General features: G+C 44.6%; 1 protein-coding gene across 6 annotated transcripts in view; it reads left to right on the forward strand.

Moving 5' to 3' along the window:
* TSEN2 (tRNA splicing endonuclease subunit 2) overlaps positions 1–20350 on the forward strand; it is a 32875-nt gene extending 12525 nt beyond the window's left edge. For 3 of the 6 annotated variants that reach the window (XM_081276320.1, XM_081276322.1, XM_081276321.1), the window contains exons 5-12: positions 2202–2706; positions 3274–3351; positions 6223–6273; positions 8286–8424; positions 14787–14823; positions 16185–16296; positions 17365–17454; positions 18492–20347. In XM_081276320.1, coding sequence (XP_081132446.1) covers positions 2202–2706; positions 3274–3351; positions 6223–6273; positions 8286–8424; positions 14787–14823; positions 16185–16296; positions 17365–17454; positions 18492–18551 — 1072 coding nt within the window. In that variant the 3' untranslated portion in view covers positions 18552–20347. Of the gene's footprint in view, positions 1–542; positions 626–2201; positions 2707–3273; positions 3352–6222; positions 6274–8285; positions 8425–14786; positions 14824–16184; positions 16297–17364; positions 17455–18491 lie in introns of all 6 variants that reach the window. The other 3 variants (XM_081276324.1, XM_081276319.1, XM_081276323.1) reach the window with 3 other exon arrangements.
* The last annotated feature ends 1245 nt before the right edge of the window (positions 20351–21595 follow it).

The raw sequence follows: 21595 nt of genomic DNA on the forward strand, positions 1-21595 counted from the left end.
TTAATTCAGTGGTCTTTTGTATATTGTGAGTTAAGGAATTTGATGAGCACTTGCCTTATAAGTGTGAAGCCCTGGGTTTGATTCCATGCCTCTCCCAGAAAGGGCGGGTAAGGTGATGAACCTCTGGGTCCTGTGGTGGGAGCGTAGTTCATGGCCTGCCTGGCGTGCACAGGACCCTGGGCTCAAGTTCAGCACTGGGGGAGGGGGTATATCTCTTCTTCACAAAAATGTGTGTTGACAGAAAAATTCGTGTTCAAATAATAGAGACTCACAGACCTAGGAAGCCTGCAGGGCCAGTGCTGTCGTTGGTAGGAAGAGCTAGGATCTTTCTTAGATCTCTCCCGTGAAAGTGCTTTTAACTCTGCACAAGTGGCCAGGTCACAGGTGACAGGACACCAGCTATCTTATGGACAGCTCCTTTCTTTTCCCACCAAATATAAGAAACAATCCCTGTGAAAGTCCCTGCAGATAGTAGTACCAGGGTCCCCGTTTTATGGGTTTAGGAAAATGAAAGCACAAAGGTGATTTGTTTTGTCACACAGTTGCAAGTAAGCGGCCAAGTCACGGCGACACACAGAACGTGGGTAATGCCAGCGTTACTGCTTCCTACTGCATCGTGGGGCAGGTGTGTGTGTGTCCTTGCCGGCTCTCAGTCTTTAGAACTCGGTTTCTGGTGTGTAGAGATGCGTGCGCATCTGCCCACAGGATAAACACGGGTGTGGACAGCGTGGGGACTCTGATGATCCCTGGTGAGCAGCCACGGGTCTCTTAGGTACAGCAGAAGCCAGTCTCCCCGTTAAGGGTGGGAGCTGTAGCGTTTCTCAGACCGTGACACAGGGATTGAACTCAGGGCACTCAACCACTGAGCCATATCCCCAGCCCTATTCTGTATTTTATTTAGACACAGGGTCTTTCTAAGTTACTTAGCACCTCATCATTGCTGAGGCTGGCCTTGAACTCGCATCCTCCTGCCTCAGCCTCCTGAGCCACTGGGATGACAGGCGTGCACCCCTGCGCCTGGCCGTGTCCTAGGGTCTTTACAGACTGATGCTAAAGGCAGAGACAGAAAGTGCTGGATGTCACCAGTTTCGTTAGCCTTCTGTTGGTCCTCAGATTTCAACACAGTGGCTCTTAGGCGCAGGAACGCAGCCCGCAGCGTGGTTTGGCACGGGCTCTTCTTTCTGACGGCAGGGCTTGTGTTTTCACCTGTGATTTTTTTTTTTTAATAGTATGGGAAGTGTTCAGATGGAAGTGTTAAAAACTATGTGCATTTTGTCATTAAAATATACCATGAAAATTATTAGAGGGAATGGACCATTTCTTTTAGAATATTTGCACATAGCTAGATAAGCCAAATAATTTCCAATATGGTGAAGAAGCTGTTTGGTCCTGTGGAAAAATATTAGTGGATGGGCTGTGGCTGTGGCTCAGTGGTAGAGCACTTGCCTAGCATGTGTGAGGCCCTGGGTTCGATTCTCAGCACCACATAAAAGTAAATAAATACCCATTGACAACTAAAAAAAAAATTTTTTTTAAATATTGTAATTCTCATTTTGCTTTCCAGTACTCAACAAAGGGCCTAGTTGTAGGATGAATGGAATATCTATCAGAAAACACTGCAGTAGCCCAAATTGAAAATGATAACAAAGCAAATCCTGATAAAAGGTGGCCATTGTCTCTGTTTATTTACTTGTGTCTTTTAGTTTTAAATTGCACACATTTTCATACTTTGCAAAATGGGGGCTGATTTTTTTTCAAATCAAGCAAATGAAATGAAGCTTTATTAATAAAAACAAGAAAGTGTACATGCTTATTGCAGAGCATGTAGAAAATGCCGAAAGGTATAAAGAACACCTCTACCTGTAATCCAACATTCAGTGAAATTGCTTCAAATGTCTTAGCACTTAGTAGACCACCTTCCGAACTTTTTTTTTTTTTTTTTTTTAAACTGGGACTTCAACAGAGGCATTTTACCATTGATCCACATCTCCTGCCCTTTCTATTTTTTATTTTGGGACAGGGTCTCACTAAGTTGCTTAGGGCCTTGCTAAATTGCCGAGGCTGGACTTGAACTTGTAATCCTCCTGCCTCAGCCTCCCAAGCTTCCAGGAAACTGTGCCCAACTCTTCCAGTCTTTTGTATATGTTTTGTTGTCTTCAGTTTTAAAATTCAAGAGTTACTGACAATATTTCCCCTGGCAGGTACCAGCGTCGTGTCGAATGGGCCGCGAGTCTCATGCACAGACAGGGGCAGGACCCGAGAACTGTGCACGAGATCCTCAAGGAGTACACAAAACCGCTTGAACATCCTTGTGTCAGAAGGAACGAAGGGGTTCAGGTGCATGACACACTTGACCCTGAGATAGCTTCCACCCTGGGAAGCACAGTGGGCACCGAGAACCTTTCTGAGATGAATGAAGACATTGGACAGTCAGACGAGCCCAGCAGGCACTCAGACGGCGGCCTGCAGGAGGACTCTGCACATGACCCACTGCCCACCAAGGGCCTCGATGCACGGGTGGGAGAGGACACTACACCTCTGCCCCGAGATGTCCTCATCCCCCTGCGTGGCCTTCAGCCTGAGGCTGGCGGTCAGCAAACGGGTCTTATCCATGCTGGAGAGAAAGGGCCTGACCATGAGTATGTGCTCGTCGTGGAAGAAGAGGTGTGTGCTGTGAGCGAGGGGGATGACGCCCCCAAAGAGGAAGTAAGTTAAGGAGAGCAGAGCCCACCAGGTACAGTGGTGCTCACCTGTAATCAGTGACTTGGGAGGCTGAAGTGGGAGAATGGCATGTTAGAGGCCAGCCTGGACAACCCCATGAAACCCCGTATCAAAGTAGCAGTTAATCCTAGCACTGCATAAATAAGTGAGTAAGTAAATAAATAAATAGGTGATTTAAATAGAGGGCTGGGATGTAGCTCAGCAGTTGGGCCCCCACCCCCGGTACAGTTTCTAGTACTAATAGTACCCCCCCCAAAAAAAAAAAAAATCAGACACATACAAGTGAACAAAATAAAACACAACAATTCCACAAAATGATCTGCAGGAAAAAATATATTTCATGAGTAAAAGGAAATTTAAAACAATGGGGAAAATCAAAGCTGCATTCTCTCCATAAGTTGTATTAAAAAAAAAAATCTAGTATTTACCCAATAGCATGTGCAGCTTGAGAGTCATCAGAAAAATGTTCCTTGCAAAATGTTGTGTCTTCTATGTGGCCTGGGGTGCTACCGGGTGTTCCGTGTGTGTTTGATGGTATTACTTTCTCATCAGGTGGTGCAAAGACAGAAATTAACGTGCAGAAGAAACCCATATAGGATCTTCGAGTATTTGCAGCTCAGCCTAGAAGAGGTAGGTTTTCATCGTGTGTGTTCAGCACCGTGCACTGTAGGCAGGAACCTACCTCAAACACAGTTCTAAGTGTCATGCAGTAACTGAAGATTCCAGTTAAGTGTTGACATGGGCATTGGCAGCTTCCGAAGTTGGCCTGCCAACTTCATTCCTCAGCCTTTATTTCATTGGTTCTAAGATGTGTGTGGGGGCCAGGGGTGTAGCTCAGTGGTAGAGGGCTTGCCAGGCATGCAAGAGGCTCTGGTTCAATCCTCAGCCTTGCAAAAAAGAAAAAAAAGATGTGTGTTTTAGGGGATATTTTTATATCATTGCATGCGGCATTTAAGGGGTTTATTAAGCATTTCTTTTCTCATCAAGATTTCAAATTGGCTGAATATTATGTCACTAATTTTCACCAGCTTTGTTAAAAATACAGCTCAATGAAATGTAATTTATATACTATCAAGTTCATCCATTTTGCCAGGTACAGCAGGTACAGTGGTGCACGCCTGTAATCCTAGCAGCTCAGGAGGCTGAAGCAGGAGGATCACAAGTTTAGAGCCAGCCTCAGCAACTTAAGGAAACCCTGTCTCAAAATAAAATATTAAAAAAGGGATGGAGGTGTGGCTCAGTGAGTGGTTAAGTGCCCTGGGTTCGGAGCTGGGGTTGTGGCTCAGTGGTAGAGTTCGCCTAGCGTGCATGAGGCATTGGGTTCAATCCTCAGCACCACATAAATATAAAGACAAGACATTGTGCCAACCTAAAGCTAAAAAATAAAATAAAATAAAAAAAAGTGCCCTGGGTTCAATTCCAGGTACCAAAAAAAAGTTCATTCATTTAAAATATATAACACACAACTGGGATACAACTCAGTGGCATAGTGTTTGCCCAGCATGAGGCCCTGGGGTCAGTCCCCAGTCCTGCAAAAATAGCGTTCAGCCCACTAGGCATTCCTGCTGTTGGTTATGAATTCAGTCTTCCATATCTTCTTACATGCTTTCATGTATAAAAAGAAAAATCAGGGCTGGGGACAGAGCATAGTGATAGAGAATGTGCTTAGCCTGTGCAAGGCCCTGGGTTCCAGCCCTAGCATAAAAAAAGAAAAGAAAAAAGTAACCCAGTTTCCTGTGAGCCACCATTTAGCCACTACTTGCTGCACATCAGTCTCTGGGGAGCCTCCTCAGTTGTACCTGTAGATTCTATCACCTGAGACAGGTACAGCCAACAACACGTGGCTGTGTGGACGTTATTATTTTCATCAGAGAGCTCTTTTTATTTCCATTTAAGAGTGATTTTATTCAACCAGGCCAACTCTGAAGGCTGGTTCTCCAGCGTCTTTCATACAGTAGAACATGGAATTTCACATAACTCAGTGGAGATGCTTGACAGGAGAGCTGAGAAACTTATTTTGGTTTTGGTACAAGGGTTTGAACCCAGGGGCACAGTCCTGAGCTACATCCCCAGCCTTTTTTATTTTGAACAGGGTCTTGCTAAGTTACTGAGGTCCTCAATAAATTACTGAGGCTGACCTGGAACTTTCCATCCTTCTGACTCAGCCTCCCAAATCAAAGGGATGACAGGCGTGTGCCAGTGTGCCTATCTAAATTTTTTTTTTCATTTTTCTTCTTTTGTGTGTGTGGTACTAGGAATTGAACCCAGCAGCACTCTACCACTGAGCTATCTCTAGCCCTTTTATATTTTTATTTTGAGACAGAGTCTCACTAATTTTCTGAGTCTGGCCTTGAACTTGGAATACTTCGTTAACCTCCTGAGTAGCTGGGAATGCAGGCAGGTGCCACTGTGCATGGCAGTATTTTGTTTGACTTTTTCTTTTCTTTTTTTCAGTATTGGGGATTGAATGCAGGCCCCAAACATGCTAGCAAACTAGGCACACTCAGTATACCCCAGTATTTTATAAGCAAAGTCTACTCTATATTTTGTAACGTAAGCAAAATTTGCAATTCCCTGTACATTTCACAATTTTTTTCTATATTTTTCTCAGCTTAATATGGTTATTTCCTTTTACAGGAGGCAATCCAATTAGCAAAGGTTTCTGTTTTTATTAGTTACTGATATCTTTCTCAGTTCAATTTTTTAAGGAAAATATATATAATTTTATTTTTTACTGATCTAAACCAGTTTGTAACATTCATGTTAAGATTTTTTTTTCTCAGTTCTTGAAATTTTAGTGAGTCATTTATGATAAAAATATATGATAATTTTGCTGATTTAAAAACATACCTTTGGGGTATGGGGACTGTCACTCAGTGGTAGAGAGCTTGCATAACATACTGAAGGCCCTGGGTTCCGTCCCCAGGAAATTAAATAAAAATTTTAAAAAATAATAAGTTAAAAGGAGAAAAAGAACATTAATTTGAGGGCTGGAGATGTATCTCAGTGATAAGACCAAACGAATGAGAAGCTATACTCTGTTTATATGTGATGTATCAAAATAGATAAGTTGTATTCATGGTGGAAAAAAATCTCAGCCAATACAATAGCTTCTCAAAAATGTGGCTTTTTTGTGTGTGTGTGTGTGTGTGTGTGTGTGTGTGTGTATGTGTGTGTGATGCCAAGGAAGGAACCCAGGTCGCTGAGCCTGCTAGGCAAGCGCTCACCACTGAACTACAGTGCTCCCACTCCTAAGAATGTGGACCTATTTCTTTTTTTTTTTTTTTTTTTTTAATATTTATTTATTTATTTTAAGAGAGAGAGAATTTTTTAATATTTTATTTTTTAGTTTTCGGTGGACACAACATCTTTGTTGGTATGTGGTGCTGAGGATCGAACCTGGGCCACACGCATGCCAGGCGAGCGCGCTACCGCTTGAGCCACATCCCCAGCCCTGTGGACCTATTTCTAATGAGCATTTTCTGCTTGCTCTGCTTTCAGGCTTTCTTCCTGGTCTATGCCCTGGGATGTCTCAGTATTTACTATGAGAAGGTAAGGTGTTTTGTTCAGACACAATTCATTTAAGTTTCCTGAGTGTTAAAAGCAGGTTGTGGGCTGGGGCTCAGTGGCAGAGCGCTTGCCTCGCATGCGTGAGGCACTGGGTTCGATCCTCAGCACCACATAAAAATAAATAAACAACATAAAGTTATTGTCTCCACCTACAACTATAAAAAAAATTTAAAAAAAAAAAAAGCAAGTTGTGCTAATTCTCAAAGTGCTTTAATATATTGTGTCTGTTTCAGGCTGGGGATGTGGCTTGAGGCCTGAGTTCAATCCCCAGCACCACAAACAAAGCAAAACCAAGCAAACCTATCTATTCTTAGTGAATAAAACAGGACTTGGATATTCTTCTTCAAGGTTTCGCTCTGGGTTCTGAATGTGTCTGTTGAGGTGAAAGCCAGCTTGAACCCTTGTAGACTGAGTTTCGTTCCTAGAGATGAAGCGTAATATATGATAATCAGGAAATGTGTCAGAAAAATACTGAAAAAGAACAATAAGATTGAAGGGGTCTGAGGGGTAGCTCAGGGGTAGAGCGAGTGCTTGGCCCTGAGTTGATCCCCAAAATAGATAGATAGGTAGGTAATATGTTCAGATAACGCCAGAGCCTTTGACTTTATATAGTGGCTTGCCCCCTTAAAAAGCAGAGGCTAGGAGCTGGGGTTGTGGCTCAGCAGTAGAGCACTCACCTAGTGCGTGCAAGGCCCTGGGTTTGATCCTCAGCACCACATAAAATAAAGTTATTGTGTTCATGTACAACTAAAAGTACTAAAAAAAAAGAAGAAGAAGAAGAAGAAAAAGTAGAAGCAGCAGCAGCAGACTGTAGAACCGTTGCCTCCAGGCAGAGGAACCAGGGGACTGGGGACAGGAGGAGAGGCAGACTTTACACTGGATGCTTTTTATACTTTCTGATTTTCAAACGATGTGAATATGATACCTGTTGGAAGATACAGACACCCCTAACTGACGAGGGTTCGAATTTTTTATGTGTGTAAAAATAACATGCTTTGGTAGAAATGGCACCTTGAACTTTTTTTTTTTTTTTTTTTTTTTAAGGCAAGTACATAGCCCCTGAGGTGGGACTATGCGCAACATTTTTTTTTTAAGAGAGAGAGAATTTTAATATTTATTTTTTTAAGTTTTCGGTGGACACAATATCTTTGTATGTGGTGCTGAGGATCGAACCCGGGCCGCACGCATGCCAGGCGAGCGCACTACCGCTTGAGCCACATCCCCAGCCCCGGCACCTTGAACTTTGAACTTGGGATCTTTTCCTGAGCAGATCGCTAGCTGGGTAGCAGCAGCAGCCATGAGTTGCCCCTCCTGGCCACCCTGCAATCACCATAGGAAACAGCTGACACTTCACAGTGTGCTGTGACTCCGAGTTCCTCTACCTAGAATGTCCATCCCAGACTCCACCACCACCCCCATACCACCATCGCCTCTCCTTGGCTACTTCTCATTTTCAGATGTCACCTTTTCTTTCTTCACTTTCTCCGCCGTCCCTTTAATTTCTGCTACTGATAGAGCCCAGGGCTTCCTGCAGGCCAGGCACATGCTCCACCCCAGGTCCCAGATATTGCCATTTCTGAGTCCTGTAGAGCCCCGCTGTCCAAGAGGAATATCATGCACGTCTCGGATGGGAGCCATGTGTATCATTTTTAGATTTTTCTGGTAGCCACATTTTTAAAAATTCTTTTTTAAGCAGGTGAAACTAATTTTAATAACATATTCCATAGTTTTTATAGCCCAATACATCCAAAATTATGGAGCTAGTTTTCATTCATTTTTGGTTCTCATACTGAGTTGGAACTCGGTGTGTATTTTACGCTATTAGGACGAGCCAGATGTGCCTGGCAGCTGTGCCCTCTAGTCTAGGCCTTCCGGGGGGCCTCCCTCTGGTAGGGGTACCACATTGATTTCGGTTTGTACCTTAGCTCCACGTTTGTTGATTGGTGAGTGAATACGTGTTCCCAATAACGCCTTTTCTTTTTAAATGACTTTAGGAACCTTTGACGATACTGAAACTCTGGCAAGTTTTCACTTCCATTCAGCCCACCTTCAGGACCACCTACATGGCCTACCACTACTTCCGAAGCAAGGGCTGGGTGCCCAAAGTGGGGCTCAAGTACGGGACAGATTTCTGTGAGTATTCTTGGTGTGCGTGACAGGTGCCAGAATGGCATTTGCATGAGATTCATCTGAGAAAATCAGATGGGTTACCTGCTGTTGCTGATCCTGTCTGAGACAATATCGTCCTTCTGGTTTAGATAAGAATATTGGGTGCTGGACTGGGTAGAGGGGAAGTCCAGGCAGGAAAGGAGGCAGCCTGGGAGCAGAAGCGGAAACCTGCAGCCCCCCTTCAGGTTCTCCCCCCAGTTCACTCTGTGATCTTAGGGTTCTGCAGCACTGATTCCCATGACCTCACGTCACATGTGGTTTAGGTCAGTCCTGTATCCTTGGGGCCTCAGTTGCCTCATTTGCCAGGTAACAATAATCTTATTATTTCCGTAAGAGTCATCGCTGGTGTGTATTGAGCGCTGACTATGCGTCAGGCATTGTGCTGTTTGACATTTGTCATCTCACTTAGTCCTCCCAGCAGTCAGTCCTGGGCTACAGGCTGCACAAGATCTTTTCCTAATGTTTCTGATAGGCTGCGATTTTGAGAGATTGGATCATTTGTCCATAGTCGTTCCAGGGCCAGAACTTCAAGGGCTGGGCTTTGGGTTCTAGAGCATAGTGTCTTAGACCCTGCCTCACAGCACTGCCTGCCTAGAGCTTCCTAAAGTGAGAGTCGACTTTCCAGAAGGTCTGCAGTGGGCCAGCTATTATTTTAGGGGTCAAGAACACAGTTGGGGGGCTGGGGATATATGGCTCAACTAGTAGCGCGCTCGCCTGGCATGCGTGAGGCACTGGGTTCGATCCTCAGCACCACATATAAAAATAAAATAAATATATTGTGTCCACCTAAAGCTAAAAAATAAATATGTAAAAAAAAAAAAAAAAGAACACAATTGGACAATAAATCTGCCTTCCTGGTGCTCACGGGGGCCAGGGAGAGACAAACAAGCATACAAATATGGAACGCAACTTCAGGCGCTACGTACCTTAAGAAAAACAAGGCAGGGAGCCAAGGGCATTGCTCAGGAGGCTCAGGAAAGGACTCCCTGAAGAGGTGGGCAGAGATCGAGGGAGCAGCTCACAGGAGAATCTCAAAAGGACACGCTAGGCAAAGTGGACAGCAGGCCCTGAGGCAGGAATATGCTGGGCAGGTTTCAGGAACAGCAGGAGTCAGGGGTATGTGCAATCCCCAGGGGTGACAGGAGGCAGAGTACTGAGGGTCAAGCTGGACCAGATCAGGTGGGGCTGCCAAAGACATGGATGTTTTCTTTTTGTTGTTTAATATTTTGATTAGTTATTGATGGACATTTTTTAGTTATTTAATTGCTTATGCGTGGTGCTGAAACTCGAACCCAGTGCCTCACACATGCTAAGCAAGCACTCTACCACTGAGCCCAGTCCCAGCCCAATGTGGATGTTTTTTGTTTTTTTTTTTTGTTGTTGTTGTTTGTTTGTTTTTTTTGAGAGAGAGAGAGAGGGGAGAGAGAGAATTTTTAATATTTATTTTTTTAGTTCTCGGCGGACACAACATCTTTGTTGGTATGTGGTGCTGAGGATCCAACCTGGGCCGCATGCATGCGAGGCAAGCGCGCTACCGCTTGAGCCACATCCCCAGCCCCGAATGTGGATGTTTTTGATTAGGAAGATTTTGAACAGAGGAGTGAGTTGAATCTAATGAGCTGACTTAATGGAACCCTGTCTCTGCCGCCTTGTTCATGACTTGGGGAGACAAAGTAGAAACAGAGACTCACTAGAGAAGCTGGGCCCACTGAAGGAGTGGATGTGGCAGCTTCAGGTGAGAGAAGAGTTTGAGATGGCTGCTCCTCCAGGGGGCCGCTTCATGTTTAGAGCTCACCAAACAAGTTCTGTGAAGATACAGATGGAGAATCTCATATCTGAAATGCTGGGTAACAGAAGCATTTCCCATTTTAGGTTTTAGAATATTTGTATATAGATAAGGAGAGATCTCCAGGGTGGGACCCAAGTCAAAACACGAAATTCACATGCGGTCCATACCCATCTTGCATACAAGTCCTGACTGTTAGTTTATATAATATTTTTAAAATAATTTAATGTGTGCAGCAAGGCTGCCTGGTATGGAATTTTCTGCTTGTAGCATCTTGTCAGCCCTCCAAGAAGTCACAGGATTTGGCAGGCAGGGTGTGTGGTTCAGTGGTGGAGCATCTGCCCACTAAAAACAACAACAAATTTTCAGATTTTAGAGCACTTCAGATTTTTGTGCTCACGATGCTCAGCTTAATGAGCAGAGGCGGCAGAGACGGGTGGTTCTGGAGCACAGGAGAGTGGCCTTGACAGTCCTCAAATATAAAGGGTCCTGAAGCCAAGCCTTGGTGAGCGAGCCTCTATCCTTGGAATCCCTTCCAGCATCGGAATCATTCCTTTAAGTCACTGAAACCCATTTTCCACATCTGCCAAATGAGGGCTCTTCCTTGATCTTTTCAGAACCATTGGTGAGGTTCTGATCCGAGATTTGAGGTGTTTTAGAAGCCTTCTACTTAGTCAGGGCCCATGTGGTTTTGAGCCTTTTATTTATTTATTTTCCATACTGGGCATGGAGCCCAGGGGCACTCAATCACTGAACCAAAAACCCTAGCCCTTTTTATATTTTTTATTTTGAGACATATTCTCACTAAGTTGCTTAGGGTCTCACTAAATTGCTGGGGCTGACCTCCAACGTGCGATCCTCCTGCCTTAGCCTCACACAGCTGGGATTACAGGCATGTGCCACCAAGCCTTTAAGCCTTTTTAAATTCCCAAAGAAACTCAGTTTATTCCTGAAAATTCTTAAAATGTGCTTAACCTGGAATCTGAGAATAGTTTTCAGGGGGACCCGAATGCCCTCCAAAATTCTTTTCAAAATAGTGTTTGTAGACTGGAGTGGTTTTGCAGGTCATGTTCTCTTATCTTTCCTGGGTTCTCAGAGGGGATCATCAATCCAAAATGAAGGGTGGGGCCTGCCCATCTTTGGGATGAATGGCTTCTTTTGTTTCTCCACACCTGGATTTCAGTACAGATGTCCAACCCAGGGCAACCACATGAAGGCTGGAGAGGAGCTTGTGAGGAGTTCACTAGTTCCGAGATAACTGCGCTGGCCACCGTCCTGTTTAAATAAGCGAAGTGCGGGTTCTGTTTTTCTTCCTTGGCTTCCTGCCCTGTCCTCTTCACACTCCGTAAGCAGAGCCGCTTGGTGTGAGCCTTTGGCAGGCCTCCTCCAGCTTGCTCATTACGTGGGGGAAACTGGAGTCAAATTTTCCAGTCAACAAGGCCACATCAATGTAAAAAGGTGGCGTGGGGTGACGGAAGACAGCTCTCAGGTTCACAGCCGGCTCTACTTCTTTAACCTTGTGACTTCAGACAAGTTCCTTAGTCACTGGAAGCTCCCATTTGCTCATCTTATAAGGTGCAAAGCAACATCTTCTTTATAAAATTCTTACAAGAAAGATAGCTGATGATGTATGCTTACAGGGCACTCACCAAAGCCCCTTCCTCTGCAAATTTTATTTTCAGCAATCGAGTCTGTAGATGATACATAGAATTTTCCTTATTTTGTTTTGTTTGGGGTATTGGGAATTGAACCCAGGGAGCACTTAACCACTGAGCCACATCTACAGCCCTTTTTATTTTTTATGTTGAGACGTAAAAATGTAAGGGGTCCTGAAGCCAGGCCTCGGTGACCGAGCTTCTGTCTTTGGAATCTCTTCTTGCTAAGTTGCTGAGAGCCTCACTAAGTTGCTGAGGCTAGCCTCAAACTTGTGATCCTCCTACCTCAGCCTCCCGAGTTGCTGGACTTATGGGCGTGCACCTCCAAGCCCCACTGAACTTGTTTAATTTAAAAATGAAAAAAAGGGCTGGGGATGTGACTCAGTGGTTAAGTACCCCTGTGTTCAATGTCTAGCAGAAGGGAGGAAAGGAAGAAAGGAGGGAGGGAGTGAGGGAGGAAGGAAGGAGGAAGGATTGATTTAAAAGAATAAAAATAAATGGCTACTGGGTATGACAGCACACACCTGTTTTTTCCTGCTACTAAGGAGGCTGAGCTGGAAGATCACAAGTTTGAGGTCAGCCTGGGAAACTTAGTGAGACCCCATCTCAAAATAACAAGGCTTTGGGCTGAAATTGTGGCTCAGCGGTAGAGCGCTCGCCTAGCACAGGCGGGACCCGGGTTCGATCCTCAGCACCACATAAAAATAAAGGCATTGTGTTGTGTCCATCTACCAAAAAAAGATATTCTCTCTCTCTCTCCTCCCCCTCCCTCCCTCCCTCCCTCTCTCTCTTTCTCTCTCTCTCTCTCTCTCTCTCTCTCTCTCTCGTTTTGCTTTTGACTTTTGAGACGAGTTCTTGCTATAGCACCCAGTCTGGCCCCCAAACCTGGACTCAGGTGATCCCCCTGCCTTGGCTCCTGAGGGCTGGGACTGGAGGCGGCACCACCACGCCCAGCCATGTGTTCATTTTAGAATTTTGGGAACTGAGGTTTGAGAAGTTCATCACAGGCCTGAGAGCCACATAAGCTTGGAGTAGGGAGACTGGACAGGAGGCAAAGCTTCTGAGTTCCCCTTCATCTCCATACGTGTTTCTTTCCACTCCACCACGTCTCCAAAAAGTTTGAAAATGTTTGGATGTTTACTTAAATTTGTGCCAGGGAAAATGAGCTGACTTGTGGAATACTATAAATACAATTTTCATAGGGGAACCCAGTAATCAGGAAAAGTACCATGCCCAGTGGTGGTAAAGGGTCTCCCCTGTGTTCCTGGGGACCTTACAGCTGTGCACGTGGTGGTACAGATTTGTCTCTGAGCTTCTTGATTTCCCAAGCCAGGGGCAAGTATGATTCCCTGAAGGATTGATAAGTCTAAAAAGGAAAACTGTATCATCAGTACTTCAAGGGAACAAAACTTTCCCTCGAACCATCCTGCCTTGGTTTTAGCACAGGGGATAGCTGAATGCTTATAGTGTAATTCTGCATTAGTGACAGTGATTCCCAGAACTACAGTTAACTTATAAATGCCAGGTCTCTGGAGCTCAGCAGTGGCACTCATTTTTTTGTTCATGTGAAATCCAAAATGAGTGTCTCTGAATGGCGGGCAGATCTGCTCCAAAAGGTGCTTCAGGAAGGCAGGCTTCTTCCTGTGCCTCACGGTCTCCAGCACCAGCCTCCAATGCCCCCTTCAGAAAGGAGGGTTCGTAGGGCTAGGGGTGTGGCTCAAGCGGTAGCGCGCTCGCCTGGCATGCATGCGGCCCCGGGGTTCGATCCTCAGCACCACATACCAACAAAGATGTTGTGTCCGCCGAGAACTAAAAAATAAATATTAAAAAAAGAAAAGAAAAGAAAGGAGGGTTCGTGAGCCAACCTGGAAGTAAGTGTCAGCACATACACGGCCATGCCTGGCTGCATGGGAGATTGAGAGCTGTGGTCTGGCCACATGCCCAAGAGGAAGAAGAAATAGATTTGGTGAGCAGGCAGCCATTCTCTGCCACAGGGCCTTGTGTGCATCCAAAGGGTCCCAGGAAAGTTCCAGAGTCCCTAGCCCCAGTCTCCTTTACCTAGAAGTTCTTCTTGCCCTCCACAGATCAAATCAACCCTGCTTCCCTCAAGGCCCAAAGAGTAGGGCAGACTGATACTTTAGCCTTTTTTTTTTTTTTTTCTTTTTAACCACTTGACTTTGGATTTATTAAAAATAGGCATGAGACTGAATTTCTTAAAAACAAGCTTGAATCTTGTTCATCTCTAGCACCAACTAGCACCTATCACAGAACTGGCCAAAGTGGCCACTCGGTCACTTCAAATTCAATTGATTTGAAATGAATAACAGATTACACAACATCACACTGTTGATACAATTTCACACCCTAACTCTGGAGAGCATAAGAGGCAAGACAAAGGTTACTTGTGACTGGGGGGGTATAGCTCAGAGGCCCTGGCTTTAATCCCCAGCCCCAAGGGGGAGGAGAATTACTTGAACTTGACTTTGGGAGTTACTCTGGGAGAGTGGGGGTGGGGGGCAAAGGTGGCTGGGTGTTGGCAACAGATTTGCTTTACAATTGTACTTTGTTTGGGGGGAAAAATAGTTATAGACACAGTGATTCAATTCCTAGCACCACAAAAAAAAAAAAAAAAACCAACAAAGTTAATGCCTCGTCTATGACATTGTTATGCTATATATCTGTAGGTGATGACAGTGTATTTTTGTGTGGTGTCAAAAATACTCTATTTTTAATGGAATTTAAAAATAGATCATGAGTATATTGCAGAATATCCATGTACAGAGATTTAGATATTTGCTTCCCTTTGGAGAAGGGAAAAAAATTAGTAATAATAAAACAAACCTTTGATTTTGAGTGGTTATACATTTTCTTTTTCTTCTTTGCAGTGCTATATTGGAAAGGCCCGCCATTCTACCATGCAAGGTTTGGAATGATTTTCAAATAAATTAACAGCTTAAAAGTTGCAAGGAGGTGCATGCCAGTAATCCTAGTGACTTGGGAGGTTGAAGAAGGAGGATCACAAGATCAAGGCCAGCCTCAAAAATGTAGTGAAACCCTATCTCAGAATAAAAAATAAAAAGATTAGGGATGTAGTTGGGGAGAGAGCACCCCTGCGTTCAATCCCCAGTACCCAGCCCCTGCACAGACACACACAAAGCAGAAGGAAATTTCTGGCTTCCAGTTTTGTTTTCAGTGCCACAGAGACAAAGTCATGTTCCTCCTGGCCCTGACAGGGACCAAATATTAAATGTGTAAGCCAGGGCTGGAGGTAGAGCTCAGTTGGTAGAGTGCACAAGGCCATGGCTTCAGTCTCCAGCACCACACACACACACACACACACAAAAAAAAAAAATTAATGCCTCATTTATGACATCGTTATGCTAAAAATTCAGTAATCTGTAGGTGATGACAGTGTATTTTTTTGTGTGTGAAACACTTGAATAGACCTCTTGGTGGTTATTCATCTTAACATCAGTCAGTGTTAGTGTTTCAACAGTTGAATGAATTTATAGTTTTCATGTTGGGAAAATGATTTCGTAAATAAGCATTGAAATCAGCTGAAAGTTTGCATGAGGTGAGGGTTTTTTGTTTTTGTTTTTTGGATTTTTTTTTGTTTGTTTTCGATGATTCATTTGTATGGAGTGCTGAGAATCCAACCCAGTGCCTCACACGTGCTAGGCAAGATTTCTACCACTGAGCTATAACCTCAGGTGTTCATGAGTTCTTCATTACTATTTTCTCATTAGCAGTCCAGGTGTACTTTATGGTCAGAACATATAAATTCCATTTTTTGTATCTTCATAAAACAAACACTTTTATTTTGAACACATGATGTCATGCCATTTATTTATTTATTTGGTTGGGTTTTGGTACCAGGGATTGAACCTAAGGGTGTTCTACCACTGATCCATGCCCCCAGACTTTTTTTTTTTTTTTTAAGAGAGAGAGAGAGAGAATTTTAATATTTATTTTTTAGTTATCGGCGGACACAACATCTTTGTTTGTATGTGGTGCTGAGAATCGAACCCAGGCCGCCCGCATGCTAGGCGAGCGCGCTACCGCTTGAGCCACATTCCCCAGCCCGCCCCCAGACCTTTTTATTTTTTTAGACAGGGCCTCAGTGAGTTGCTTGGGGCTGCTTCCCTAAATTGCTGAGGCTGGCCTCCAACTTGTGATCTTCCTGCCTCAGCCTCCCGAGCCACAGGGATTACTGGTGTGCACCTCACCCCTGCCCTCAGCCTTGTGCCTTTTATTTTTTAAAACGTCCTGTCTGTGTCTTCCAGTTATTCTGTCATCGTTGAGCTCGTGAATGATCACTTGGAAGGCTCCCTCCGCAGACCATTCAGTTGGAAGTCGCTGGCCACCCTGAGCAGAATCTCAGTTAATGTCTCTAAGGTAGCACAGCAACGGCTTTGGCATTAGAGCGTCACCAAAGTCGTTTGATTGTTTGTTTTCTTAAATATAGTAGAATTAAAGGGATCATTTATAGAAACTTCACAATGTTCCTGACAGTAGGTTCTGGGACATTTGGGGTCTTTTGCACCCCGCCCCTATTAGGCTGGCTGCTGCTCTCTTTTCCCTTGGTGTTTTGGGGGTCTCTCTTTTCCACTTCCCGGGTTAGGCTGGGTCTCTGTGGCCATCAGTTGTCCCAGGCTCCTTCCTCCTGCAGTTCAGCAGTTCATCACAAACACAAAGGAAACCACACATCATTGACATACTTCTTTTTAAATTTGTCAGATCTCTGAGAGAAGGGAGTTAAAAGGCATCACTCAGCACTTGGCCACCCTGTTTTCCCACCTCCCTGTTCTCATCCCCGTTGTGAGGATGAGGAATCCTGAGGTCCAGCAATTCTGGGTGACCGATCCCAGGTCTATGGCTCAGATGCAGAAGAGGCCCAGACCCACAGCCATCTGGCTTCCTGACTGCTGTTCTGTGTCCTGTAGCCATTGCAGGCAGGAGGACAGTTTCACCCTGCACTAGGACTATCAGGAACACAAACTTGGGGTGTAGTTCAGTGGTGGAGCCTCTCCTGAGCACCATCCCCCCCCAAAAAAAAATAAGGATGCCCGCTGAGTCTCCTGCCACAGTGTGTGCTGACTGACAGGCCATAAGTGTTCCCACTCCCAGTGTTGCTGGAGTTGGCTTAGGCAACCCCAAAGGAAAACAAGGAATCTGTTTCTAGCATTTTTAAACCAAGTGTATGGGATTTTTTTTAGCATATCCTTAATATTCTAAGTTCTGCTTCTGATCAGCAAGTCTCCTTTATCTGCATTCCCCTGCCGTGTCAACTGTGAGACCCCAAGCCCCAGTTTTAAAGTTCCCAGGAGGAAACGGATGTGCTGCGAAGTTCCCCTGTGCTGTTGGCTCTGGGAGCTCAGAGTGGGAGCCGAGGAGCCCGCCTGCACCCCCTTGCGCTCGCTGCCGTCCTGTGAGCTATGGAAATGGCTTTTCTTTTCTCAATAGGAACTTATGCTTTGCTATCTGATCAAGCCCTCCACCATGACTGACGAGGAAATGGAGTCCCCAGAATGTATGAAAAGAATTAAAGTCCAGGTGAGTAAACAGAGGGACACATCATCCCAAAGACTCTGTGTACCTATTGTCTCCTCTGGAACTTGTGCCAGGAGAGCAAGTGCAGATGGTCTTGCCACAGAGACATGGAAAGCCTTCTCGGCCCATAAGCCTCCTCTGCATGTTTCTCTCTCTCTCTCTCTCTCTCTCTCCTTTTTTTTTTTTCCCCTTGCACAGACAGCCCTACCACCTAGCTGCACCCCAGCGCCTCTCATTTGACTCCCGTATTGAATTACGCTCTCTGCTGTCTTCTTGGCTGAGTTTTCTCTGTCAAATTCTCTGCCAAGTTCATTGTCAGATCATCTGCTCTTTGTTCTGTGCCCCTCCCCCTGCAGGTAGATCTCCTCCCCGCCACCTGGCCTGTCCTCCTTTCCCTCTGCCTCGCACACTGCACCCTCCCTCCCCACTCCTGCTGCCTTGGCCCTCGGCACAGCCCCTCCCTCCATTTGCCCTGCTCCTCTCCACTGGGTTAGGTTTTCATAAAATACTGATCAAAATCCACTCCTCCCTTTCTCAGTGGCTGACCCAGTTCTGACGTTGGGCACTAGCGTCCATATCTGCATGCCTGTCCCAAAATGTGCTGGTGGGAAGCACAGCTGAGCAAGTCCAGCCTTTAAAGTCTCTGTAGTGATTACTATAGATATTATAGATAACGTAAGGATTACATTGTTGCCTTTGTGTTTTCTCCAGATCTTTCTGTTATAAGCACCTGTAATCCTAGTGGCCAAGGTAGTTGGGACAGAAGGGTTACAAGTTTCAGGCCAGCCTGAGCAACGCTGCCTCAAAATTTAAAAAGTAAAAAGGGCTGGGGATGTGGCTCAGTGGGAGAGCACCCCTGGATTCAATCCCTAGTATGCAAGGAAGGGAGGAGCGAGGGAGAGAAGGAGAAAAGAGGGAGAGGGTATCATCTTTGCACAGAGGATGCCTCTTTGTGAAGCACAGCTGTGATGTCAGATGCTTGGAACATTCTCTCATTTCTGTCTTTGAAATCAGTCACCTTTTGTTTGTCTTGGTTACAGGAGGTGATTCTCAGTCGATGGGTTTCCTCACGAGAGAGAAGCGACCAAGATGAACTCTAGTGATTCGGCCTCAGATTTCCCACTCACTGAGCCTTCCACAAAGTCCTTTCCCTGTAATCGTCCATCCAGCTACTTAGGGGAGGAAAAAGAGGCCTGTGCTGAAGCCACAAGGTCTGTCCTCAAGTCACTTGCTCGATGAACCCTCTTAGGCCCCAGCCTGGGTCTTCATCCAGTCACTGGGGAGGTCAGACTAGATGAGTCCAGAGAGGACTCTCCCAGGAACAGGTAGGTCTGCTCTCTTGAGTTTGTACAAAAATATAATACACGTTTATACAAAAATATAATTTCCATTGATACAGCACTCTGCAGTTTTGGGAGCATGTTCATACACAGATATGAACAAGATCTCTCTTGTTTGCACATCTAATCTGTTGCACAGAGAGCAGATGTGGGGATCACAGGGCCCCATGTTCCATTCTTTAAATGGAGAAAGTATGAATGCATCTCAGCATATCCAAGGACTTGTCCTTGGATTTAAAAATCCATCTGGGTATGGGGCTCACACCTGTAATTCCATTGACTCAGCTGGAGGATCCCAAGTTCAAGGCCAGCCTCAGCAACTTATAAGACCCTCAGCAACTTAGTAACCCAGTCTGCCTCAAAATAAACAGTAAGGACTAGGAATCTATCTCAGCAATAAAGCTTGTCTGAGTTCAATCCCCAGCATTTAAAAGAAAAAAAAAAAAAATCCATTGATTGTCTGCCAAGGATTTTTTGATTCTAAGAAAATCTTTAAAACATCAATTACTGAGAGGCTGGGATTGTGGCTCAGTGGTAGAGTGCTTGTCTGATAAGTATGAGGCACTGGGTTCGATTCTCAGCACCCTGTATAAGTAAATGAATAAAATAAACGTCTAGGGGCTGGGGATGTGGCTCAAGCGGTAGTGCATTCACCTGGCATGTGTGCGGCCCGGGTTCAATCCTCAGCACCACATAAAAACAAAGATGTGTCCGCCGATAACTAAAAAATAAAAATATTTTTAAAAAATAAAAAAATAAAGGTCTTTCAACAACTAAAAAATATTTTTTTTTAAAAATCAATTACTGAATTGCTTAATTCTCAACTCATTATTGGGTAGGTTTATGTGCGGAACACAACAATATCACAATATAGTTAAAAATTCTTGCTCTGGGGAACTTGTAAAATAAAAATAAGTGATAAAATAATATGTTTGGAGACACATAATAAATGCAGTTAACATGTAGGAAAGTACAATAAACAAATATGTTTAATTGGTTAGAAAGCAATGAACATCAAAATTATACTGAGATTCCATCTCCATTCAGAATGACAATCATCAAAAATACGAGCAACTGTAAATGTTGGTGAGGACGTGGGGGAAAAGGCACACGCATACATTGCTGGTGAGACTGCAGATTGGTGCAGCCAATATGGAAAGCAGTATGGAGATTCCTAAGAAAACTTGGAATGGAACCACCATTTGACCCCCTCATCCCACTCCTAGGTTTATGCCCAAAGAACTTAAAATCAACATAAACAGGGACACAGCCACATCAACATTTATAGCAGCTCAATTCACAATAAATAAACTCTGGAATCAATCTAGGTGTCTTCAACAGATTAAATGGGTAAAGAAATTGGTAAATACACTATGGAATATTACTCAGCCTTAAAGAAGAATGAGATGATGGCATTTGCTGGTAAATGGATAGAATTGGAAACTATCGTGCTAAGTGAAATAAGCCAATCCCAAAGAACAAAAGGCGAATGTTCTCTCTGACATGCAGATGCTAATTCACAATAAGGGAGCAGGGGAGAATAGAGGTATTTTGGACTAGATGGGGATGAAGGGAGAGGAGGGAGCATGAAATATCAATGATCCTATGAGCATATAAGATTGCATGACTAGGGCTTGGGCTCAGTGGTAGCACACTGGCCTAGCATGTGTGAGGCACTGGTTCAATTCTCAGCACCACATAAAAATAAAATAAAGGTCTATCAACAAAAAAAAATAAAGAAAGATTACGTCATCTCTGTAACTACATCATGTACAACAAGACAAATGAGAAGTTATACTCCATTTATGTATGATGTGTCAAAATAGATTCTCTTGTCATGTATAACTAATTAGAACAAATTGTAAAAAAGAAAAAGAAATGAACATTGCCTAAGAAGCATTTGGTGACAAGAGGAATGTCTTTAAATAGAACACCTGTGACCTTGTGCTGGGTAAGGTATAGATATTCACCGGGGTCACAATTCTGGTGGCTGGAAAGTTCAAACAGCAAGGGCTCCCTGGCTGTATCGCAGCATGGCGGAGCTACATCCCTGTCCCGTTACCTGCTATCTCCCTTAAAGGACCCATACTTTGGTACTCTTATTGTTGGGAACCACATGAGTTTTGGTGGAAACAAACCACATTCAAACCTTAACAAGGAGGGAGATGGTTGTTCTTTAGTGATGGGGAGGAGGAAGTCAAAGCGAGCTAGTGAAAGTATACAAGAAATGTCTGTCATCCATCCCACGTCTAAATCCAGGAAACTGGCTGACAGCCTTGGCCCCCGACCTTCCCAGTGGGGACAGCTTGAGAACTCTGTGAGATGAACCCTGGTCGATATGCAGGTTCTGCATGTAGTCCTATGTCTCTGTTCAGGTCCTGATCCTGCTGTTCACAACCAGTCCATTTTGCCTCTGGCTGGTAGCAGCCCTTGGTCAGAAGTTTCTTAGGAGTGTCAAGCCCTTCACTGGTGCCTTTCGTTACACAACACTTCTTTGCAAGCGTGTTCAGTACTCTAAATGCCTTTTAGGTAAAAACTCTTCCATAAGTCAGGCACAGGTAATGGGGCAGGGAGGGAGTGCCTGAGACAGGCAGATAGCAAGTTGGAGGTCAGCCTGGGCAATTTAGCAAGATCCTGTCTCGAAGTTTAAAAAATGACTGGGGATGTAGCTCAGGGCACTGGATCCCCAGTGACTCCAGTAGTGGTGTGATATGGTCCTCTGTGGCTGCTGGGGACCCAGAGCCATATACATGGTAGGCAAGCACTCTACCCCTGAGCTGCAACCCCAGCCCAGAAGCAATAGC

Source organism: Spermophilus citellus, assembly GCF_964194105.1.
Source record: "Spermophilus citellus genome assembly, chromosome: 19".
NCBI classification, from domain to species: domain Eukaryota; kingdom Metazoa; phylum Chordata; class Mammalia; order Rodentia; family Sciuridae; genus Spermophilus; species Spermophilus citellus.